Source organism: Polyergus mexicanus, unplaced genomic scaffold (genome assembly GCF_030449975.1).
Source record: "Polyergus mexicanus isolate NDT 795.1 unplaced genomic scaffold, iyPolMexi1.0 SCAF_11, whole genome shotgun sequence".
NCBI classification, from domain to species: Eukaryota; Metazoa; Arthropoda; class Insecta; order Hymenoptera; family Formicidae; genus Polyergus; species Polyergus mexicanus.
This window is the reverse complement of record NW_027223331.1, coordinates 6346083-6367150: the sequence shown is the minus strand read 5'-3', so window position 1 is coordinate 6367150 and position 21068 is coordinate 6346083. Positions and strand designations below refer to the sequence as shown.

At 39.9% G+C, this 21068-nt stretch overlaps 1 protein-coding gene across 5 annotated transcripts in view; it reads left to right on the top strand.

Annotated features, from left to right (window-relative positions):
- The window catches only part of Dscam3 (Down syndrome cell adhesion molecule 3), a 94440-nt gene that overhangs the window by 40953 nt on the left and 32419 nt on the right, over nt 1-21068 (top strand). For all 5 annotated transcript variants that reach the window (XM_070303898.1, XM_070303897.1, XM_070303896.1 and 2 more), the window contains exon 3: nt 7829-7919. In XM_070303898.1, the coding sequence (XP_070159999.1) occupies nt 7886-7919 (34 nt within the window). In that variant the 5' untranslated portion in view covers nt 7829-7885. The remainder of the gene's footprint in view (nt 1-7828; nt 7920-21068) is intronic.

Genomic DNA, 21068 nt, shown 5'->3' with positions numbered 1-21068 from the left:
TTGATTATGAATGCAGATTGCATATCGGAATATTAATTATTATAAAAAATAATAGGGAGGGATATCGGGCTCAGAAAAGCTATCATATTTTTCAGAATTTAATTTTATTAAGACTCTGAGTATATTTCATATAATTTATATTGCAAAATATAAATTCTGTAAAAAGAAAAAAAAAGAAAATTCGATAAATTATTTTTAATTAAAAAATTAAAGATTTTCAAAATTTTTTTTTTGTATACATAACATATATAATAGTACATATAAAACTCAATTATATACATAATTTCGAGCATTCGGAGAGAAATTAGGTTTTTCCATATCACTGCGCAAAATTTTCACGGAATAAATATTTGGCTATTTTGAGATTTTACGATATTGAAGCAGGCAATTTAATAACATGAAATGATAATGAATTATAGACAGCAATAACAATTTCCGCAAATTGTTGCAGCATAAAATATACTTACTAATTAATGAGTAATTTATTTATGGATTAATATTATAATAAGATGGATAATTTATCGATGCGTTTGCATTTGATTCTGATATTATCTATGCTATTATTAATTACTCGTCGTAACATTGAGCTTTTACGTCAATCGCGTATGGAGTAAGAAAAGATTGGACAAAGCATAATTCTAAAAAAAGATTATACTATATCAAGAATTGTATTTTTTTTTAAACGGAGATTTTTTTAAGGTTTAATTGATAAAATATTTGATACTCTATCTCGTGATGTAATTCGCGGTTGAAAATATAAACGATATTTCCGGAACGCTTTATACATATAAGTCGTACTTCATCCTGTGCACACCACGGTATCGATACGCGGTACCAAAGATAGCAAAACTTCTGACTATTAAATTTCGGGATTATAACTTTTGATCTAACATCATATCTATTATTATATTTACACGAGATATCAACCAACCGACCCTCGTTATTTATGTATGAACGCTATTGGTAACGAAAATGTTGAATCGCTCGTTCAACTGGTCCAGCGATAAAAATGCACGGATAATATTGACTGCGATTTGCTCGAGGTCCTTCAAATTGAATTTCGAGGATCGAAGCCGAGTTTCGGCGTCGCGGGAAACGGGTGCGGAAAACAATTTCGTCGGCTTGGTTGTCGCTAATCAGCACTTTGGCAACGGACTGATGAAAAATTCTCATTGGGATATCCCCTTTTTTTTTTCTTTCGCGGCTGCCCCCGCCGCGTCGCTGCTATACTGTGTGGGCGGAACAATATCCTTTCTTCGCGACGACGTAGAAAATCGGAAAGTCGGCCGGGGGGACAGGCGGAAGAAAAGACCGAACGAAGAGCCATACAGAAAGGGAAGACGTCTCTCCCGTTCCTCCCATTCAGCAGTAGCTTAACGATCTATCCTTTTGGAACGACGGTACATCCTCCAACGTTCTCCCGCGCGATTCCTTCTATTCTCGTTTGTATCCACCGCATCACCGCACCCTGTCTTATTCTCCGTCATTGCTTTCTTTTCATTTCGCTTTATTTCTCGTTCTCCTTTTCATCTTGTTTTCAACTGGGCTTTCCCGATTATTCGATAAAAAATTAAGCGCGGGATAAATAAAGAGAATTTATCAGACGAATCCGTTTAAGAGAGTTTCGAAGGAATCTTTCGTCTTTTAGTAGAGTAGCAATTAACGTAAACTGATGCATCTAATACGTATGTTTGATATATTTTAATTTTGTAAAGTAAAATATAATATTATATGTATAAAATCATGCACGTGTGAGATATAGATATTTTTGCATAAGTTTGAAACATAAATGAACATGAATTGACATTTGAACGATGATTGTCATAATTAATGAGTGACACAAATAATGAATGACGCAAATAATGAGTGACACAAACACGAAAATACGTATACAATCTTTTTTCTGGTCTCATTTATAATCTTTTCTTGGCCTTCTGTTTCACGTAAAATTATACTCGGCCACGATGAATGTTAGGATCTTCGATACTTCCTTCTCCATCTATAAAGAGGCTGTTAACGAAGCAGGAGTTAATTGCGCGATTGTGTTTTACAGAAGAAAGCACAGTATTACGCAGAAATACCCTCGTTCTTCGCCTCGAAGCCATTTATGAATTCACATTGTGCGCAGAACTCGTAACGCAGATTCAAAAGCGACGAAAGCTCGAAAGCTCTTTTGATACATTGGTGCCTTCCGTGGCATTAAACATATTTTCACAATGCATAATGAGTGTTTTTATACGCTTATTACACCCTTAATTCACGTTTTGCAAAGAATGCCTTTTCTTCTAATATTTCGACGATTATTGAAACTTTAAAGTCATTGGAATTAATTCGCATCTGTAAGGAGGAGCAACGAAATATATTCGTAATGACTACCGTTCTCTTTTACGACCGAAAACTTGCACGGGCTATAGATATGTAAATGAACTTTTCGAATGGTAGGCGAGACTTAACATTCATCATTCGTTGACAATAAGTCAATTACAAGCATGTTTATATGTATGTATACGGATAGTGAAAGAGAGTCGCAATATTTGTTTTATAAATATTACGTTAATACTTATATTTTTTTAAACGCGATCATGAAGTATAAAATATAGATCTTTTATTTATATTTTAAATGGACGCGTGTACACACGCATGCACATGTACAACTAAAGCTGCAGAAAATTGAAATTCCGGAACTAAAAAAATATAACAAAGCATCGAAAATTCATTTCACCGAAATATTATTATTTGACAATGTCACTTTCAGAGATATTCGAGAGGCTATACAGAAAATAGGAAAGCAATTTAAAATAGATAATAGCTTGAAAAATCACTAAAGGAGAACACACATGTATGAATTCTCTAATTATAAATGACATTTCGCGATGTCTCACTCTTATTTCGATTTTTCGGGGATACGCATGCCCTCGTAAATGTTGTAACTCTGTAATGACGACGCCGTGTGAGAATTTTCAAAATAAATTTAAATACTTGATTTTTGGAAATAATTCCACGATTTTTCGGCACGCCCCGGAAGGGGACTCGTCGAAATATAACCTTTTCGACTGAATCGCGTTCTGCGGTGTTGCGTGAAAACAGAAAGCTTAACGCGAAAATATATATATCGGGCAGCGATATATCTCGAGTGCGGCGCAGTTTTTCCATCGCTTTTAATCCCGCGTACCAGCGATGCTATTATTGCCTACAATTCAAGCACACGTTGACAGCCGGCAGTCGATTATTTTCACCGTGGTGAAACACTGGTACCGCGATATTTCCAGTAACCAGCGGGCGAAGCCCTCTCTTTCTCGCCTTCGTTAAACACCGTCCGAATTTATGCTTTATGCGATCTGACAATGTAACGAGCGTGAGCGAAACTTTATCGAATTACAATCAGAATATCTCCCGCGGCTTTCGATTCGATTAAAATTGCCCGGAGCTCCTATTATCAAGTACATTTTATTCGCTCGTTTTTCTTTTCTTTTGCTTTGTTTTTATTTATTTATTTATTTTTATTTTTTTATTTTTTTTATTTTTTTGCGGAAGCCACGTAACTCGTTTCAAAACAGAGGCGCTTTTAATCGGAGGTAGTAAACAATTTTATATTTCACGCTGATTCGTAAAATCTAAGTTCTTTACAACAATTTTCCTCTAAAAGGAGCACAGATCTTCCACTCTGCAAATTTATCCAGATTATTTTTTTTATCAAGAATTACTATTAATTGCTTATAAATGAAACTGTAATTTGGAATCTCGCATCGCGAGGCCATCCTTGCATTTGATAGATCCTTGGCGCGACAGTGTACTTGAGATCGTTTTCGCATTAACGAGCAGACGTGTCAGGTTGATACTTTGGTGTGGTTTTCGTGATATATGGCGGTGATTGCGCGGTGAGGAATGAGCGCGTTGAAATTCCAGCGAAGTTTCGTTAACGATGCGCCCACGATGGGGGGGCCGCCGACGCGCAAAGAGCGCAAAGTCATTCGAACAATCTCGCTTTACTGTTTATCCTTTTACACCCGTCGTCCTTCGCACTCGCGCCTTCTCGAGAGACGTGATTTCACGATACCGTGTATTTTACGACTCATCATACATCTCAACCGAATTATCTCTCGTAAACGCTTTAATAACCGACAAAGTAATAAATTGTATGTATATCCTTTTCCGTTTTGTAAAATCTTGGGACACGTCGCGGAAGGATAGGTGGAGCGAATTTTCGTTCTATCATCGTATCAATGTAATAAAGATAGCGTAATAATAAATAGCTATAAAATTTTTCTCAAGCATGTCCCTCTTTGCAAAGCTAAAAATTTGTGTTTTCTATATTTCTCTCATGTGTTATTCCATTTATAACGCACACATGCACGTACCCACGCATACAAACTCGACTTGCATTCATACATGTAACGCCGTATATACTGTGTAAGCGAGTCACGCATTGGTCGGCCGCACGCGTAACGAAGCAAAGAAAGGGAACGTTTAATTAAAAAATTCCTGGAACGAATTGATTCGTTTCAGGATGGTATATTCCCGTAGTTGGATGAAACTAACCGTTCATCGAATAGTTATGAACCGCTTGCTAAAAGCTGCCATATCGCTAAATTACCAGTGCAATTTAAAACTTGCGGCTACGAAAGTGCGACGAGGTCTCAGGGACGTTCCGTGTCAATTTTTTTCCCTTCTAATAAATTGCGGTTATACCCGGAGGTAGGACATGTGCCGATATCGCATACGGTACGGGACAGCACGTTCTTTCATCGTATAAAATAAATGTAGAAAGAAAAATGTAGATTTTATCCTACCTCCTCCTCCTCCTCCTCCTCCTCCTCCTCCTCCTCCCCCTCCCCCTCCGCCCGCCCGCCCCTACCTGATTGCTTAATTTCTCGCGGCACTTTTTTTACCGTCACAATGCGAAAAATCCGCCGTGCATCTCTCGAGTATCATGAAACGAATTTAAGGGCGGTGAGTGACAGAGCAACGTCATGTTAGATTAATGACCGCATATAAAGGACAAGCCTGTTTCATTCGTTGATGCAGAGACGCGGGATTCGCATATATGCGACATTGCGGTTCAAGATTCGTGAACGAGAGAACATCGACAAACACGCGCGCGCACACACACACACGCGCGCGCGCATATACAATATATACACGCACAGAACGGTAGTCTCGGCGTGTGGCTCGCACGCGTACGCGCGTTCACGGCGGGTGCTCGAGATAAATGAAATTCATAAGACGGAGGGTATCCTTGAGACACGGGGACTTTGCCGTGCCGGGTGGGCGATAGTTTCGCGCAAGAGGAAGCGAGAGAGAAACCCGTCGGGGTTAGTGTGGGGGTCAGAGGGGTGGGGTGGGGAGGGGGCTCGTGCAACAAGTGATGTTATTAGGTTGGCGCCGGAGGGTTGCAAAGGGGGGAACGGAGCGAATCATAATGCATAACTCTTGCCCGTCCTTGTCTTACCTCTCTCTCGCACGCGCGCGCGCGGCCATTCAACTTCTGCGGAATTGCTCGTGCCAGCTTAAACCGAATTACTCCCCGAAGACCGAAAATTAGAAGATACTCGAGGAACTTTACGTCAACTTTTTTTTTTTTTTTTTTTTTTTTTTTTTTTTTTAATCGGACCGCTTCAATAAGGCTTGGAATCTCTTGCTTCGATTCGAATAAATATATTCGATTGATATTAAGATTGATATTTCGGAAACTGAAGACTTTTGTTGAATTAAGTTAGAAAAGGGTCCAAGCAAAGCGTTCGACTCCGAGAAATCTTTAGTCTGATAAAAATTGAATCGGGAGACAAATGGTAAAATTTCCCTCTCCTTTTCCCTAGGGTTTATTGATAAGAAATTCCACAATCGTCCACGTATCGCCTATCGTAATCTTCTCGACAAGCTCATCGTTACGATATCGAGACGGTGCACCTCAAAAGCTCGTTTGTGCCCGGATCGGTGCCAAGTTACGTCGGGCTCATTCGTCCTTGTCGCCCGATACGGTAATCGAGCGGGGCCGCGCGAAGATGCGCCCCGTCCTAGAAAAGTAAATTTCCATTCTCTCGTTTCACGACGCCTGGCGCGAACCGCGAAAAGAGACCGTCGCCGACGGCCTATGGAAGACAAAGAGGCTTTATTATCGCCGAGGAGAACGATGGAAATTGAGAACGGCGAGGGCGGAGATTGGCAAGGATATGCCGGGTATGTTGGCGTCGAACGGCAAAGACGACTACCTTATATCCGCGGAACTCGCATTATTACCGCTCGAAACGGGTTTTATCTCTTCGCGCGTCTCCCTCCTTCCTTTTTCGTATAATGGGTTAAAACGTATAAAATTTATATAGTATAATCGCGTGCTATTTTTTATGAGACTTTATGAACGCATTCGTTGTAACATCGAGTTTACTTTCATAGTTCTCTCGCTCTCTTTCGGGAGTTTTAATCTTACAACGAGACAAAGAATCAACTAAAGTAAGATTGAAGTTAATATTTGCTACTTAAGAAGTCGTGTTTTTCTTTTCCCTTCTATTCCTCGTCATCCTTTCACGACTTTCGAGTTTTAACTTGTGCACAGCGATAGTGATCGAAGTATGGATCTAGAAAGACAGACCGTGAGATGAAAAGTATAAGACCGATACGTCTAACGCTAAGCATCGTAAAAGTTTTCGATCTCGCGCATGTGAGCGCATAAGGGAGAAGCTTCTAAAGCTGAAGAAAATCTTAAAAATACATCCTGAATGATTGAGGAGTATCCTACACGCGTGACATGTAAAAGCAACGGCGAGGGCGAAAAAGAAAATGGTAAGAAGAAAAAGAAAGCCAAGAAGATAAAGAGAGAAAGAGGGGCTTCCAATGGACGACAGAACCGCCGTCGTGTCGTCAAGCCGGTCGTTCTTTTTCCGCCTCGCGGTCCCCCTCTGTCTCACGGCACTTGATTTCCGTCTTTCCCATTTTCCTCTTTCGCTCCGCGTCTCCCTCCGGTCCCTCCGTCCTCGTCTTCATCCCGAGTCCGCCATTTTTGTTTGTGTTTCGCGGTGATCGTGAACCGGAAACGGATGTCCGCACCGCGGTGAAAAATGGCCGCCGTTGCGCTTCCGGTACGGGAATGTCCCCCTCTCTTTCTCTCCCCTCATCTCCCGCTACACCCCCATATCCCTGTCCCGAATCCTACACACCAAGCCTCGTCGCCGAAACGCCGCGTTTTATCCGACCGTCCCTTGCCGTCGCTTTCTATCTTTCTGCCCTTTTACCATTGTTCCGTTAGACTTTGGCCATCGACCTGGCGCTCGAACCATTTGACGCAACGCGCTACATGTGTTCCTGACGTCGCAAACCAAGCGTTTTATCATAGCGCCGCGCGCGCGTGCATTTATGTACGCGCGTATGTTTGTGTAAGAGCTTGTCGGTCGCGCATGTGATTATATAATGGTAATTGTCTCCCGACACTTTTGCGCGACCCGCGCGTTCCCACACGCTGAAAGAGACACGAGAAACACACTCAACATTGTATGTTAAACTTGTCATAAAACATGCAAAATTAAGGAATCCGCTTTAAATTGATGAAATGTTATTATCCTGATATATATTACTCCCGTTACATATGATTCGTGATTACTACGTAATTTTTTTTTTTACGCGATGAGTATAATTTTCTCGTTACATATTGAAACGATTGATTGAAAATCCTGTCTGCTTTGAAAGCGCGGACATAACATTAGCGGATTAGAAGCCATTTGCTTAATCTCTTTTTAGTTTTGCGCTTTCAATTCAATTATTCGCTCCCGATCAATTACCGGAAACTCTGGATTAAGAGCTTATCTCTCTAATCTTCTCGCTGCATACTTTGTTTCAGGAGAGTTTCAAGAATGTGTTGAGCTGATTACATCTAAACTACACTAGGGTTTTGGGAATGGAGTCGATATTATTGCTGCTCCTACTGATCGGTAAGTCTAACGTTAACATAAAATCCTGCACGAGCAACTACGAAAGACACGTCGGCGTTCGTCGATGTTGATTATTTGAATCATTAGCATAAGATCTGCAGTTTTGAATGGACTTTGAAGCAGAGACTATATTCGAAAGTTTCGGCAAAACTTTGGTAGCAAGTCGCACTCATTATAAACTTCTCTGGCAATACTCCCCCTTTGCGACAATGAGTTATTCCGCGATGTTGGGGAAATACTTGCCGAGTTAGAAAACGATTCGCACAAATTGTTACCGTAGAAAAAATTTTTTTTTTCTCCATCTTATTTTACTTAATTAAACTGTCTCGCATAAAGGAAATAAAACTTGTCCGCGAGAATGATATCGCTATATTTACGGATGTGGAAGCAAGTTTATTCGTTCAACGAGCGTTCGATGAATTGTTCAGTGGATCGTTCAATTGCGACAAAACTGTTTCTTCGCTCAATAGTATAAAATATATACAAGAGAAAATGCCTCTGCCATACGTGTATACTGTAGGCAAATGGAAGTTTCGTATCTTTTAAGAATCGTACAAAGTTTTCGGGAGATGCAAAGTGGGTCGATGAGAGACATAAGAACGACGTCAAGTTCTCGAATGCGTTTCTTGCATCTCCGCATTTTTACCAATATTCCCACGGCTCTCTTTTCACGAACACGCGAGCGTAGAACAGACGAAATAAAAATTCGCTGTCTCCATCGAAGCGCGAACGTTGGGGGAAAGTGACTCCGATTTGACGCTCCGTGAACTTGCAGAATAACCCATCTCCAGTCGGTCGTAAAGGGAAAAGGCGAAAAACGCGTCCGTTTCGCGGCGAGCATCTACGTCGCGCGCACCACCACGCTCCGTCCACGGTCGATGACCACGTGGAAGGTAGGAGCGAGGACGAATGTGCGCGGGAGCGGGAGCGAGAAGAAAAAAATAGAGCGAGAGGAGGAAAAAAGAAAGGAGTACGTTTGGTTTGGCAGCGGGCGGTGGGCGTCGAACTCGGGACATCGCGCGCGGATGACGAGTAATCGATCACGAGCACTCTGCCAACGCTACGTGGCGAAGAGCACATGGTGGTTCTCATCCGGCACGGGGTGGAAAACTCAACGCGCGCGTTGCGACAAAACGCCGATCTCTAGCCCTTTCTCGAAATTGTTTCCGAACGGGGGAAAAAAAAAAAAAAAATCGCGATAGAGGAGAGGCGAGAAACGGACAAGAGCGACGGGGGAATGATCAAGCGCGATCGAGTCTCCGACGCTTCGGAAAGATATATCGAAGATTGTTGACGCAAAGATATACGCGTCCTCTGTACCGCGTCGGCTTTATCGCGACGATAATTCGAGAAACTTGACACGTCGAGATCAATGATACGTCGAGAATTAATTTCGACGAGATTGGATATGGCGATCGATATCGCAACATTATGACGGGAAATCGCGAAGAAGAGCCGCATCCGGTAGCTGTCGAGCAAATCCCCCGAGCATAGCTGAGAGCCATGCGCCGGAGATATTTGCGGACGAGTTCGTAATGCTTTCGCGAAAAATACAGAAACCCTCGGCTGGCAGCCCGACCCCTCCTCCACTCCCCCTCCCCCTACCCACCCTCTTCTCCCGCACTCGGTTACCCCGGCCGTCCCTGTATCGATTTCTGTCCGATGGAGTATCGCGATACTCGCCCCTTCACCACCTCTCGCGCTCCTCTCCATCCCCGATCGCCTCTCTTTGTGACTCGTCCTCTTCACCGCTCCCCTCCCCCATACCTTTTCTCCTCTTACCCTCTCGCTCAATCCATCTCTCGCTTCCTCCGATGTCCGCGTGTCCCTGTATCGCGATTTTCAATACCATGCCCGCACACGTGAAGCGAAGCTGGACATCCGGGGGGCGAGATGGATCATTACTTTTACGTCGAGCTTCTTCTCCGACACCTTACGCATTATCTCTCTTGATCCTGGGACGATCTTATAATGGAAATTTGAAAAAAAAAAAAAAAAAAAATAAGACAAAAGGGAAAAAGGGCAAATCTCGAAGAATTTCATACCGCGGATAACGCAATTAAAGTAATTTCAGTTTATTAAATTAGTATTTAATAAGTAATTAGTATTTAAATTAGCGTTTAGAGATTACGTTTAAATTACAATTTAAGTATTGGCTCTTCTTCGTCGATGATTTTAGGCAAACGCGAATCAATCTCATATGATCGTTATTGGATAACAGAAATGTTATGCAATAATGAAATGATAATACGCAACGGATAACAATAGAGATTGAACTAGAATCTAAATCACGTAAAAGTACATAATATACGATAGGCATAAATGTGTATATGATGACGGGAGGGGGGGGGGAGGACGCTTCTCACATCATTCGTTTATCGGTGCATCCGGAACAGCGCGAATCGTGTTCGCCGATTGAATGAAATTATTTATCTCGATATGAAGGCTACGTTCGGTGAGGCGAGCAGAATAGATAGGCAACATGGATGACATGATCCTGATTTTTGTTTTATCGTTGAAAGATACAACGGTCGCGCTATAACACATACACATCGGCCAACGGGTTCGCTCGGGGTCATCGCGGTGACTGGCCGAAATTTTATCGTAATGGATCAAAAATAAATAAATGATGATGAATAACATATAGCACAGTTTTGCTCTGGATTGACGTAAAAATGTAATATCTCTCTTTTCTTCTTTTTCAAATTAAAAAAAAAAAAAAAAAAAAAAGAAAGAAAAAAAATCGAAGGCAACTGTTATTAACGACGATATGTCAAATCGAATATAGAAATGGAATGGAATATATAGAGTTAAATATCGTAATGTTAGAGAACATTTTTATAGAAAAATATAAAACGAACGTACCTTGGAGGAACTTGTAATATACTTGTGTATTTAGAATCCGACATTGAAAATTATGCTGTGTCGCCGATAATAAGAAATTAAATGACATTTCTGACATCATATAATATCTCCCTGTACTTGGATTAAACGGTCTATCCAATATACATATATATATATATATATATATATATATATAATCCAAGTACAGGGACATATAACTATGTAATGTCAGAAACGTCAATTAATTTCTTTGATAAAGTTATAGATACTATATATATAGTATACATAACTTTATCGAAAGTTTATTTTATCGGTATTCGTAAAAATCGTGCCAATGAATATTCTTGATATAAGCAACTCATATATATCCACCGTATATCCATCGTAGCTCTAATATTTTTATTTCCATTATCTCTTGAAATTGCTTTTCTCTTTCCTTACCCTTTCTTTTTCTTCATTCCGGCATATGTGTACGTTATACGAGCCGCCGTTACAAAGCGTTGAAGATTAAATTTATCACGAATCCGGAAACTGATGAAAAACCGCGGAATTCTTCGCGAGCATTATATTAAACCTATTATGCGAGAAAAATTCTGTTTCTCTTGCGTGCGGCAATAGTACGTCGCTAATATTTTTCGTATTATTTATACAAACGCTTTCTATCACACACGGGATGGAAATATCAACACGCGAGATGAGATCTGGTCGACTCTCTCCGCTCGAAAAAGACAGATAAAAAAAAAAGGAGGAAAAAAAACATGTCAAATGGTTTTTCGACGCATCTAGTTACGTGGTAAAAGCGGGTTGCATTTTGACCATTCGATTTCGACAAAATCGATTTCGGGACAGCAACGGTCGCGCCATCGGCCATCGGTACCGCATCATCAGTGACGTTGGGATTTTAACGGGGATTGCCGCAGGGCGAGTTGCCAGGGGCGCTAAAATATGCGCTTTATATTTACTCCAGACCGCATGGCGAAACATATGGCTGCCAGGCCATAACAAATTTCATTATTAAGAACACTGACGATCGAATTGTATATTCAGTAGAGATACTGGCAGCATATACGTATAATGTCACAGTGGTCGAAAGCTTGGAGAAGTAAATGCATCGGTAAAGAATTTCTCTAGATTTTGTGCTTATATATAATAAAATATTATTAACCCTTTTATTATTGACATTTATATATAATCTTGTAAAGATATTTAATCTTATCTGTTGAAAAATAAAATTAGAATTATATTAGTTTTATTAATTATGATTTTAAATTATTTATATATATAAAGCGATTATTCATCAGAAATGATGTTTTATTCGTTTCTTTCTTGATATTTTAAACATAAATGTGGATCTCAAAAATATATATCTCTTTTCAAGTTGCAAAAGATTGAATATATTATCCACCGATATATCCTTCGTCTGGTCATTTATTGATACATCTATTTTAATCTATTCTACTTCCAGTCATTCGATTCATACGAACCGGTAAGCGAATTACTATTTGATCGTGAAAATCGATACGAGGGATGGTGTCATCAATATGAGATCGCCATCCAATAGGGTATGATAATCGAATGGCGAGACTCAACTATGGAAATGAAATTTTGACACGTGTAAATATTACCACGGTAGTACCAATACACATTTTCAATCATTCAACTTGTGGAAGATTGAGAGGGATGGGAGCGCCCCATTATCTAAACACAAAAATTATGATGAGAATAATTATATGAGAGAGACATCAGAATAATTACACAGTATGGCTAATAACGTAAATATAAAATACAATTCATAGAAATTACATATGGCCAAGCGAAAAGCTCAGTGTTTTTAAACATGCATTGTCCAAAACTTGTTACTGTTGCAATTTTTAAAATTATCCAATATTTATCTTTAACGAAAATTGTGTGTTGTTAATAAGTGTATTTTTTTATTCCGAATATATGCAATATATAAGGTAACTTTATCATTATTTAATAATATTATTATATTTAATACAGTTACGTGTACTGAGATTGCATTTTAGGTAGCCAATATTTAATAAAGCTGCGTATCAATTCTGATATACGCGATGGGGTAAAATCACATTTATGCTTTAAATATCTATCGTGGATATATATTGACGTGAATATGTGTGTGCATTAACGTATTATAATTTGTGTGATAATAATTATATCGAAAGCTTATTTTGGGAAAGCACGTTTAAGTTTCGTAAAATAGGAAGAGGAAATATTCGCACATTAAGCAAAACATGAAATATACGAGAAAATTAGATCCTATTTATAAGCCCTTCTGATTCGCAGGAGAGACATGTCGATGTTATCTTCCCTTAATATAGGTACTGTAGGTAGAGGTAATTACTACGAATGGAGCAAGTGCACGGTATCTTCTGATACCGATCGATATTCATTCGATTACGATTCGCGCGTCGCGCTGAAAACTAATTTCACGCGTGGCATTACTATTACGTTGATTTGATTTCGATTTTTCCTTGCCGTGATTTCCCACATTTTTCCCCTTCTATTTTCCAGCACAAATCGCGTTACTCGCATTCATGAGCTTTTGCACACCGTTGTTTTAAATCTCCGGAAAAGCAGTATATCTAGTTTGCTAAATTCTCGTTTCGTTTGCGGCGGAAAATGAATTTTTATGAAGCAAAAATTGTTTTCGAAACAGGAAAACATATATATATATATATGTAAACATACATATAAATTTGTGCTTCGGAAATAATTTTTCTTCGTAAAAATTCATTACTCATCGTAAACAAAATGAGAATTCGCATATTTTCTCATAGAAAAATCGAGGAATTTCTTCAAAATTGAAGCTTGTTTTGAAATATATTTCATATAAAAAGTCAGTCTCTTCATTAATCGAATGATATGTCATTAATTAAATATTATTAATTCATCGAACCATCGGTCGATTAACATATGTTTAAGAAAGATCTTTCAAGTCGCAGTAGAAATACATCGGCATTGAAAAAGTTTCCATAAAATAGCTTCTATTTCGAATACATGGAAGAAGCTGAGAAGAAAAAGGTATCATTTCGGTCTCTGTGGAACCGGGATAAATTCGAGAAAGGTTAATGATTTGCAGGTTCGATATATGTGTACGATGATGTACGAGAGGTATGTGTGTCAAGATACTCTTCGCCAGCCACACGCCAGCATTTCGCAATTCGAATCGCATTTTCCTCGCGACGTATCCGTCATACGTCGGCCCCACATCTAATCCATCAACGTACGGCAATCGGGTTAGGCGACGTGTCGCCACGTCGGCGCAAATGCTCGTTATCGCACGTTAAAGTTCGTTCTGGCTGTCAGCGCGACGCAACAAACGTAGATTTGCGAGCCAACTTGGACGACGGACGGCAACGTGTCGCGGGTACCGAAAAATTGATAATCGCGGGGCGCGATAACCCCGAGAAGAAAATATTTCCGAGACACAGTCTCGTCGACTCGACGAGTCGAGAATCCACGCCGTTCCTCGCCCGTAAAAAATATATCAATGTGTAAATCCCGTGACGCGAACGAGGGGAATATCAAGTCGTTCCTTCGCGATCGAAAACTGCTCTCTTTTACCGTACAAGTAAATTATATATAATATAATAAATTATATTTACGTGTGTTATTGAACAAGTATGTGTGTGTGTGTGTGTGTGTAAGAGCACTTTTATGTCACATTTATATCCGAATTATACACAATGCTTCCCATATCGTTGAAAATTTATCAAAGAGCTCAAAGAATCCATTGAAATTGCACGCGTCGCATAAAATTCTGCGCGTATAAATTTTAACTTTTCCTCATTGTTATTGTTTTTTTTTATTAAATAAATTTTTATTTATTTATTTATTTTTTTTTTTTCGCAAAATCCACGCTATCTTCGCCAAGAGTTTGACTGGCGCGAACGTTCAACTATTCCGCATTTTAACGCAGACGTGTCACGCAAGATGCAGACGTGTACAAATACCCCGCAGACATTCAACGCGAGCCGACGAACTGCAATATCAAGCCACTGGCAGAATTCGAATTCCTTTAGTTCGTAACTCAAGTGCGTCACATTTTTTTCACGCTCTACAAATCGCTGAAAACGGTTTTAGACGATGTAAGCTCACTCAGGCAACTGAGATAGATCCTGTTCGCAAAAGTAAGCGAACCGAGGAGCGTTAAAACGTAATAGCGTGAAAAAAAAAATAAAATAAAAATTGCAGAACGAAAGCTATTTTCATAATACGCAAAAAATAGAAGAAGTGGATACAATTATAAGACAGATCCTAATAAGAGAACATATTGTGATAAATTTTCTATTAAAAATGTTATACACAAAATTAATGGAAACCGTCCATCCCGCGAAACTCGCTCTTTTTTCTTGCCCTACGGCCGTAGAGCACGTATTGGCGCAACTATTTCGATTCAATCGAGAAACGCGTTCCCCTTTCTCGCGGTTTGTAAACGTTGTTCGCTCGACGATGCGTGTGCCATGCGACGAGAATACGATTCGCGAATACGATCTGTGGTCCCACTATCTTTCGCTGCACACGTGTGGAAGAGGCTTTGGCATGGTAATGCAATAACGTTCGATTATTGTCGTCACGGATGCGGGGGCAGCGCGATACGGCGAAAAGCGAGAGCGTGGTGGGTGGTGCGGGGGGTTGGTATCTCGCGAGTGGTCCAACGGTCGTATGTCAAAGCTCCTGGGTGGCGGGGGCGCGTTGTCGCTTTTCCCCGAGCTTTATCTTTTCGCACTCGCAGCCGGTCGGTATCGAAAGCTCGCGCGGCGCGCGTCTAAAATCTTCGGCATCCGAATAACGCGCGAACGCTTACTCGAGAAATGCACGCGCGAGGAAAAGAGAGGAAGAGAGAGAGAGTACGCCACCGACGACTCGCCGATACCAATAATCACGCAATTCTTCAAAGACGAGCGCCGTTCTTACGTTTGTTCGAATCAGCCTTTCGAAATTCCATTCAGCGATGTACGATAAGATTGAACAAGATGGTGAACCAAATACTCGCATTGTTTTCTCGTTATTTGTTGCATTTTGTATTTTCCAAGAGACGAGACTGTGTCGTATCTCACCGTCTTTTACATACGATTTCACTTTATAAAGTTTTTGATGTATTATGCGATATGCGATATCTTTATATATCGCATAGATACTCCGATAACTTATTTACACACTTTTTTATTACGCGCGCCCATAGAAATGTTGGAGAAAAAAAAAACGATTCAAGAGTCACATGCTTTTAAATTTCTCTTTTTGCGATTTATATTTTGACTCTGACAACTCGTTATTCGCTGTAGAAGACGCGCGATAATATACGTATACATAATATATAGGTAATATTTGCAACAAAGTATGGGAAATTTAACTGAAGTGTGACTTGAAGCTCGAGTTTATGGGATTTCAGAGCTCGCTTAGTAAGCATCGCAAAATTCCTCTACGACGGCGGAACGAGACGACGACGACGACGACGACGACGACGACGGTGTCGATTTCACGAGGAAGTTTATCGGTAAACCGAAGTTCACTGCTAATTTCTCGTACCGCCACACCTCAAAGTGCGCTTTAATTGCGTTAGATAGGAAGTAAATTACATTAGATTGTCAGCCCTCGAGGATGTAAGATCTGATGCTGGCGGCTGATTGCAGCTTTCGGATGCTTAGCTGGTGTGATATCCAGCTTCATTTTCCGTAAAGCGGATTGGGAAATAAGATCCGCCATTAATGAAGAGTATGCGACCGAAAGAATTCTTGTCTCCGAATATATTTTCCGGCGCGAGTATGTTCTAATGATCGTGGTGAGCAAACTAAAAAGGAAGGAGAAAAATTCGTATAAAATAAAACGTTACATTATTAAAACCACGATTGGTATAATTGAACCGATCCTCTTTGATAAACGGATTTTCGGATAATCCGATTTGAGAAAAAGAAGACGAGTTGCAATCTATGAGAAGATAAATCGATTATTTTTCAAAGACCATTTTGAACACAAATACAGCATATTATCGTCGTAAAAATGTTAAAATATTGAAAGATTATTATTCGTGTTATAATTGATTATTCTTGTAAAATCTTTGAGAAGCGATATAACGTTTCGTGTATCCTATTATTAATATCGTATCAGTTCATATATTTTGTATGTACGCTTTTGTATGCACAAATAAAATTGACAATAACATACATCTAAATTGATAACAACCTATAATCACGGTATACACTCGATACACGATAAATGAATAATGCAGATGGAAGATCGTTAATGCATGCATCGAAAAAGAGATACAATTTGACTCGGAGCTCACCCCCTCATATATCGTAAGCGTGTAATGTCTGTTAATGTTCCGTCTATATGTACGTTTTTACTATCTTTCCCAGATCCGTTCTATTTCAAACGATCAATCGTATATTACAACGTTAATAATCGAATTTGGAATAAGTCTCCGTATTAAAAACACACCGGTTCGGCCAAAGGGATATAGAGCGAAAGCGTATACGCGCCGAGAGATGCACTCACTCCGGCAAAGGAAATATTAAAATTTAAAATCTCATATATTTGTCCTGTGGAAGAGAGTGGAGGAATGTACTCTTTTCGCCAGGAGTCCGTCGCGGAGTATTTCAATTTCGCAGACAGCAAACGTATCAAATAAATCTCAAATTCTCGCATTCGAGGACCCTAGACCCGGAGTACACTTTTCTTGCTTATCGATGCATACGCGTACGTACGTGTCGTCGTGTGTCGGAGAAACCGGGTGAAAAACAGTTTGACTATCCTCTCGAACATGTTATGACGCCACTTGAAAACGCTTCGAAAATACGATGCCTATATCCTTCACTGCGCCACGCGCGACTACCATATACGTCCTATAGGATCCTGGCCCGATGAATTTTTCTTGCATTTATCGTCGTCAGACAGCCGTGAGATAACTGAGAGGCTATTACGGAATACCGTTTAAGAAATGATATCGAGAGTTAAATCAATAACGCCATGACACAACATTGCGCGCTTATATCGATAAAAGGAGGTAAAGGACTGTTGCAGGTATACAAGCGATAAATAATTCTCTCACATTTTTACTTTACTGCAGAAAATACTTGCGATATAACTTGCTGGAAAATCTACCTGGAAATCTACTTTCGGCATTTTTCTATAATCCTTGCCGACTGTTTCAATTGCATCTTCGTCAATGCCTTTGTGATTTATACAATATATAAAAATATCCTGGATCTCTCGAAAAAACATCTTGCGAAACTAAAATTTTGCAAAATAATTTTATGACCATTATTGCATCTCTGCAACATTGCAATTATTGCATCCGCGTTGGACATTTCACCTAATCGGTTCGTATCGATATGTTTGAGAACCTTTTCGCCGCGGGGGTAGAGAGAGAAAGGGAGAGAGAGAGAGAAAGGGGTCAGTCGGCGGCGGGCAGGATTATGGGGAAAGAGTGATGGAGAGAGTCACATGGGGCAGCGGCATAATCGGCTTACACTATAACAGCCTGACGAACGCGCGAACGGACGAACGGATTTGATCCCAAAAGCCCCAATACCTCGAAAGCTTCAATGTACAATATAATGCTCCCTTTCTCCTCCGCTCGCACGCGTCTCTCCGCTCGACTTCGCGAACGAATGGAACGGAACGCGATGCGCAAATTCGTTTGAGGCTATCTATCGAGAGCCACGAGCGAAAGCTGCGCGCGACAAGGTATATCGTGCTCTCGAAATGATTAATTGAACCGTCATTAACGTGGAATTATTAGTTTCCGGGCCCCGAAGCTCGCAAGATGCTCGGTAGTTTCAGCTCGCGAGTTTGTTCAAATCGTATATGTCCTCTCTGTATTTTTGGCGCGAAGGAATAGGAAATTTCCTGACTCGACCCTCCTTCCGATTCAGCGATATCAGCCAAAACAGATCACGATGCAACAGACGTCCTGTTTCATCATCATGTCACATTACGAGGCTAAACAATTCCATGAAAGAAGCATACCATGACGATATGGTAAATGTAATATATGACCGCTGGCAATTTGTACACTCTTTTCAAAAAAGCAGGAGAAAGAAAAAGATATTTTATCAAACTCGACTCTCTTTAATCAGCTTCAAAGTAAACAATTTGAGAATATAATTCAAGAAGCTTTAATATAATATCTGAAGAAAAAAGAAATTCGTTTTATTTAAATATTAAAATTTTTTTTTTTTGTTCAAATTTGGCTGAGAGATGAGTAAAATCTTTCCTCGACGCAATCAGCAAGCGTCAAAAGCATATTTTCAAATAGATTCAAGCTTTTTTTATGGATAATAGTTTTCTCTCGCGCATCTATTTATGTCTCTCGTTGCTCTGACGATGTCAGAAACATCCGCTTTGACTTACAACCGCTTGTCAACGCGTGCACGTGTACCCGACCATGCTACTGACGACGCAAAAGAAAAGTTGGATATATACCCACCGACTTGAAGGAAAAGAAAAAAAACGTAAGAGAGAAAGCCTCTCCTAATTTAATTAACAAAATGTACGACGACTACAAAGAGTGTCTATCCCCGAGCGACTTGACGAGATGAGCTCCCAACTCAATTCTCAACTATTGTTCGCGCGATGCTCCCCTTTTTTTTAACCCTTACCTCTCACTGTCAATATCGGATTGTGCTTTGACTTGTAGGCTTAAAGACGAACTTGACGTTATAACTTGATACTAGCCACATCGATCTTTCAAATTTCAAAGTACGATATTAAATCGGTTACGTATGAAATTTGTTAATTTGTTATTTTTTTAATAAAAGTTATTAATTCTTTTATAAAATATCTTTAAACGCATGAAAAAATGTGACATTTTCGCGTATTTCCTCGTATACGTAAAGTTTTGTAATATTATTGCAGAATTCGTAGACAAAACTCATACAAATAATTTTCTGCAATGTGGTCGGCGATGGAATCGCTATATAATCTGTGATATTGAACGAGAATTCGTGTTTCTCACTATGGAATCATTTACCTTGTCTGTCCGCCCCCTTCTGGGGGGAAGCTTATCCGATAGAGCGAATGTCGATGTTGAGAAATACGAAGGAAGCCGTAGAAAAAGGGAGGAAAAGGATTCTCAGTCGCGTTAAGCGCGATCGAGTGCCCGCAAATACGCGAAAGAGCGTAGCCTGGAAACAAAGAGCGAACTGCGATAAAAAACTTATTAAGGAGGTCTTGGCCGAAGCAAAATCCCGGTAAATATTTGACCGGTCTTTAAACCGCCAACCGCGCGCCACCAAATCATTACGGCGAATCTATAACCCACCCTCGGCTATCCTCTTCTCTCGGGGAGAGCAATTTTTTCCTTTTTCTTTCCAGGAGTCTGTCTCACCTCGCCGCTTCTTCATAAGCTCGTATTACGCCTCGTCAAAAGGCGCAGCTATTATCTTACTTCCGCATTTATCCCGAGTAATGTCAATTGCATTAATACACAAAGGCAATTATATTATATATAGTTGGAGAAACATGGAAGCACAAAAAAAAGCGGATACGTGCCCATGGACATTCAATAAAAATAATTATGCTTATGTTGAACATTTGCTTATTTGATAATATTATAATAGTGGCGCGCAAAAAAAAAAAATAAATAAAAAATAAAAAATAATTATTTTAAACAGTTATATGATTGTAAGATCTGTGAACGTTTACGCGCATGTCATCTCTATTAAAGATAAAAAAGATAATAAAATATTATAATTGGAAGATATATAGAGAAAATAATCCCATAAATGAAAACTTGCGATGTAAATCGTGCGAAAAGCAATTTCCCTGCCCGAGTTCTCGTCGCGATAAGCACGCCAGATAATAGAATCGCAAACTAAGCAATTTGAAACTTGGTAATTTACAAGTCGTCCTTACGCTTGATCGCGCATATGAGGCAATAGAAACGCGTTCGTCTACCGTGTGTCTCGTGTTCCCCCTTCTTTCTCGGTGCCTATCGTTTTACGATCTCATTCTATCCCCCTCGTACGCACCCTTCAAACGAACGTACATTTCGCATCGGCAGAAAGATATCGCGCGACTCATTGTTTCGCGGTATTCCCTATCGAAGCGCTTATTGTTTCGAACGGTATTGTCGAATAAACGCAGAACATTGTTCCTCGTCGTTTATCGGATCTATACGTATATAGGCAGGAGAGGTCGAGGCTCGTTAGTTCGTTCTCTTTGATACCTTATTGCGGACATATTTGCGTAAACATACTCGTATCTTGTTTCATCGTATTAAGTGCGAAAGCTCCTGATTAAACATCACCTTTTTACGGTTTTAAATATATTTGACAATAG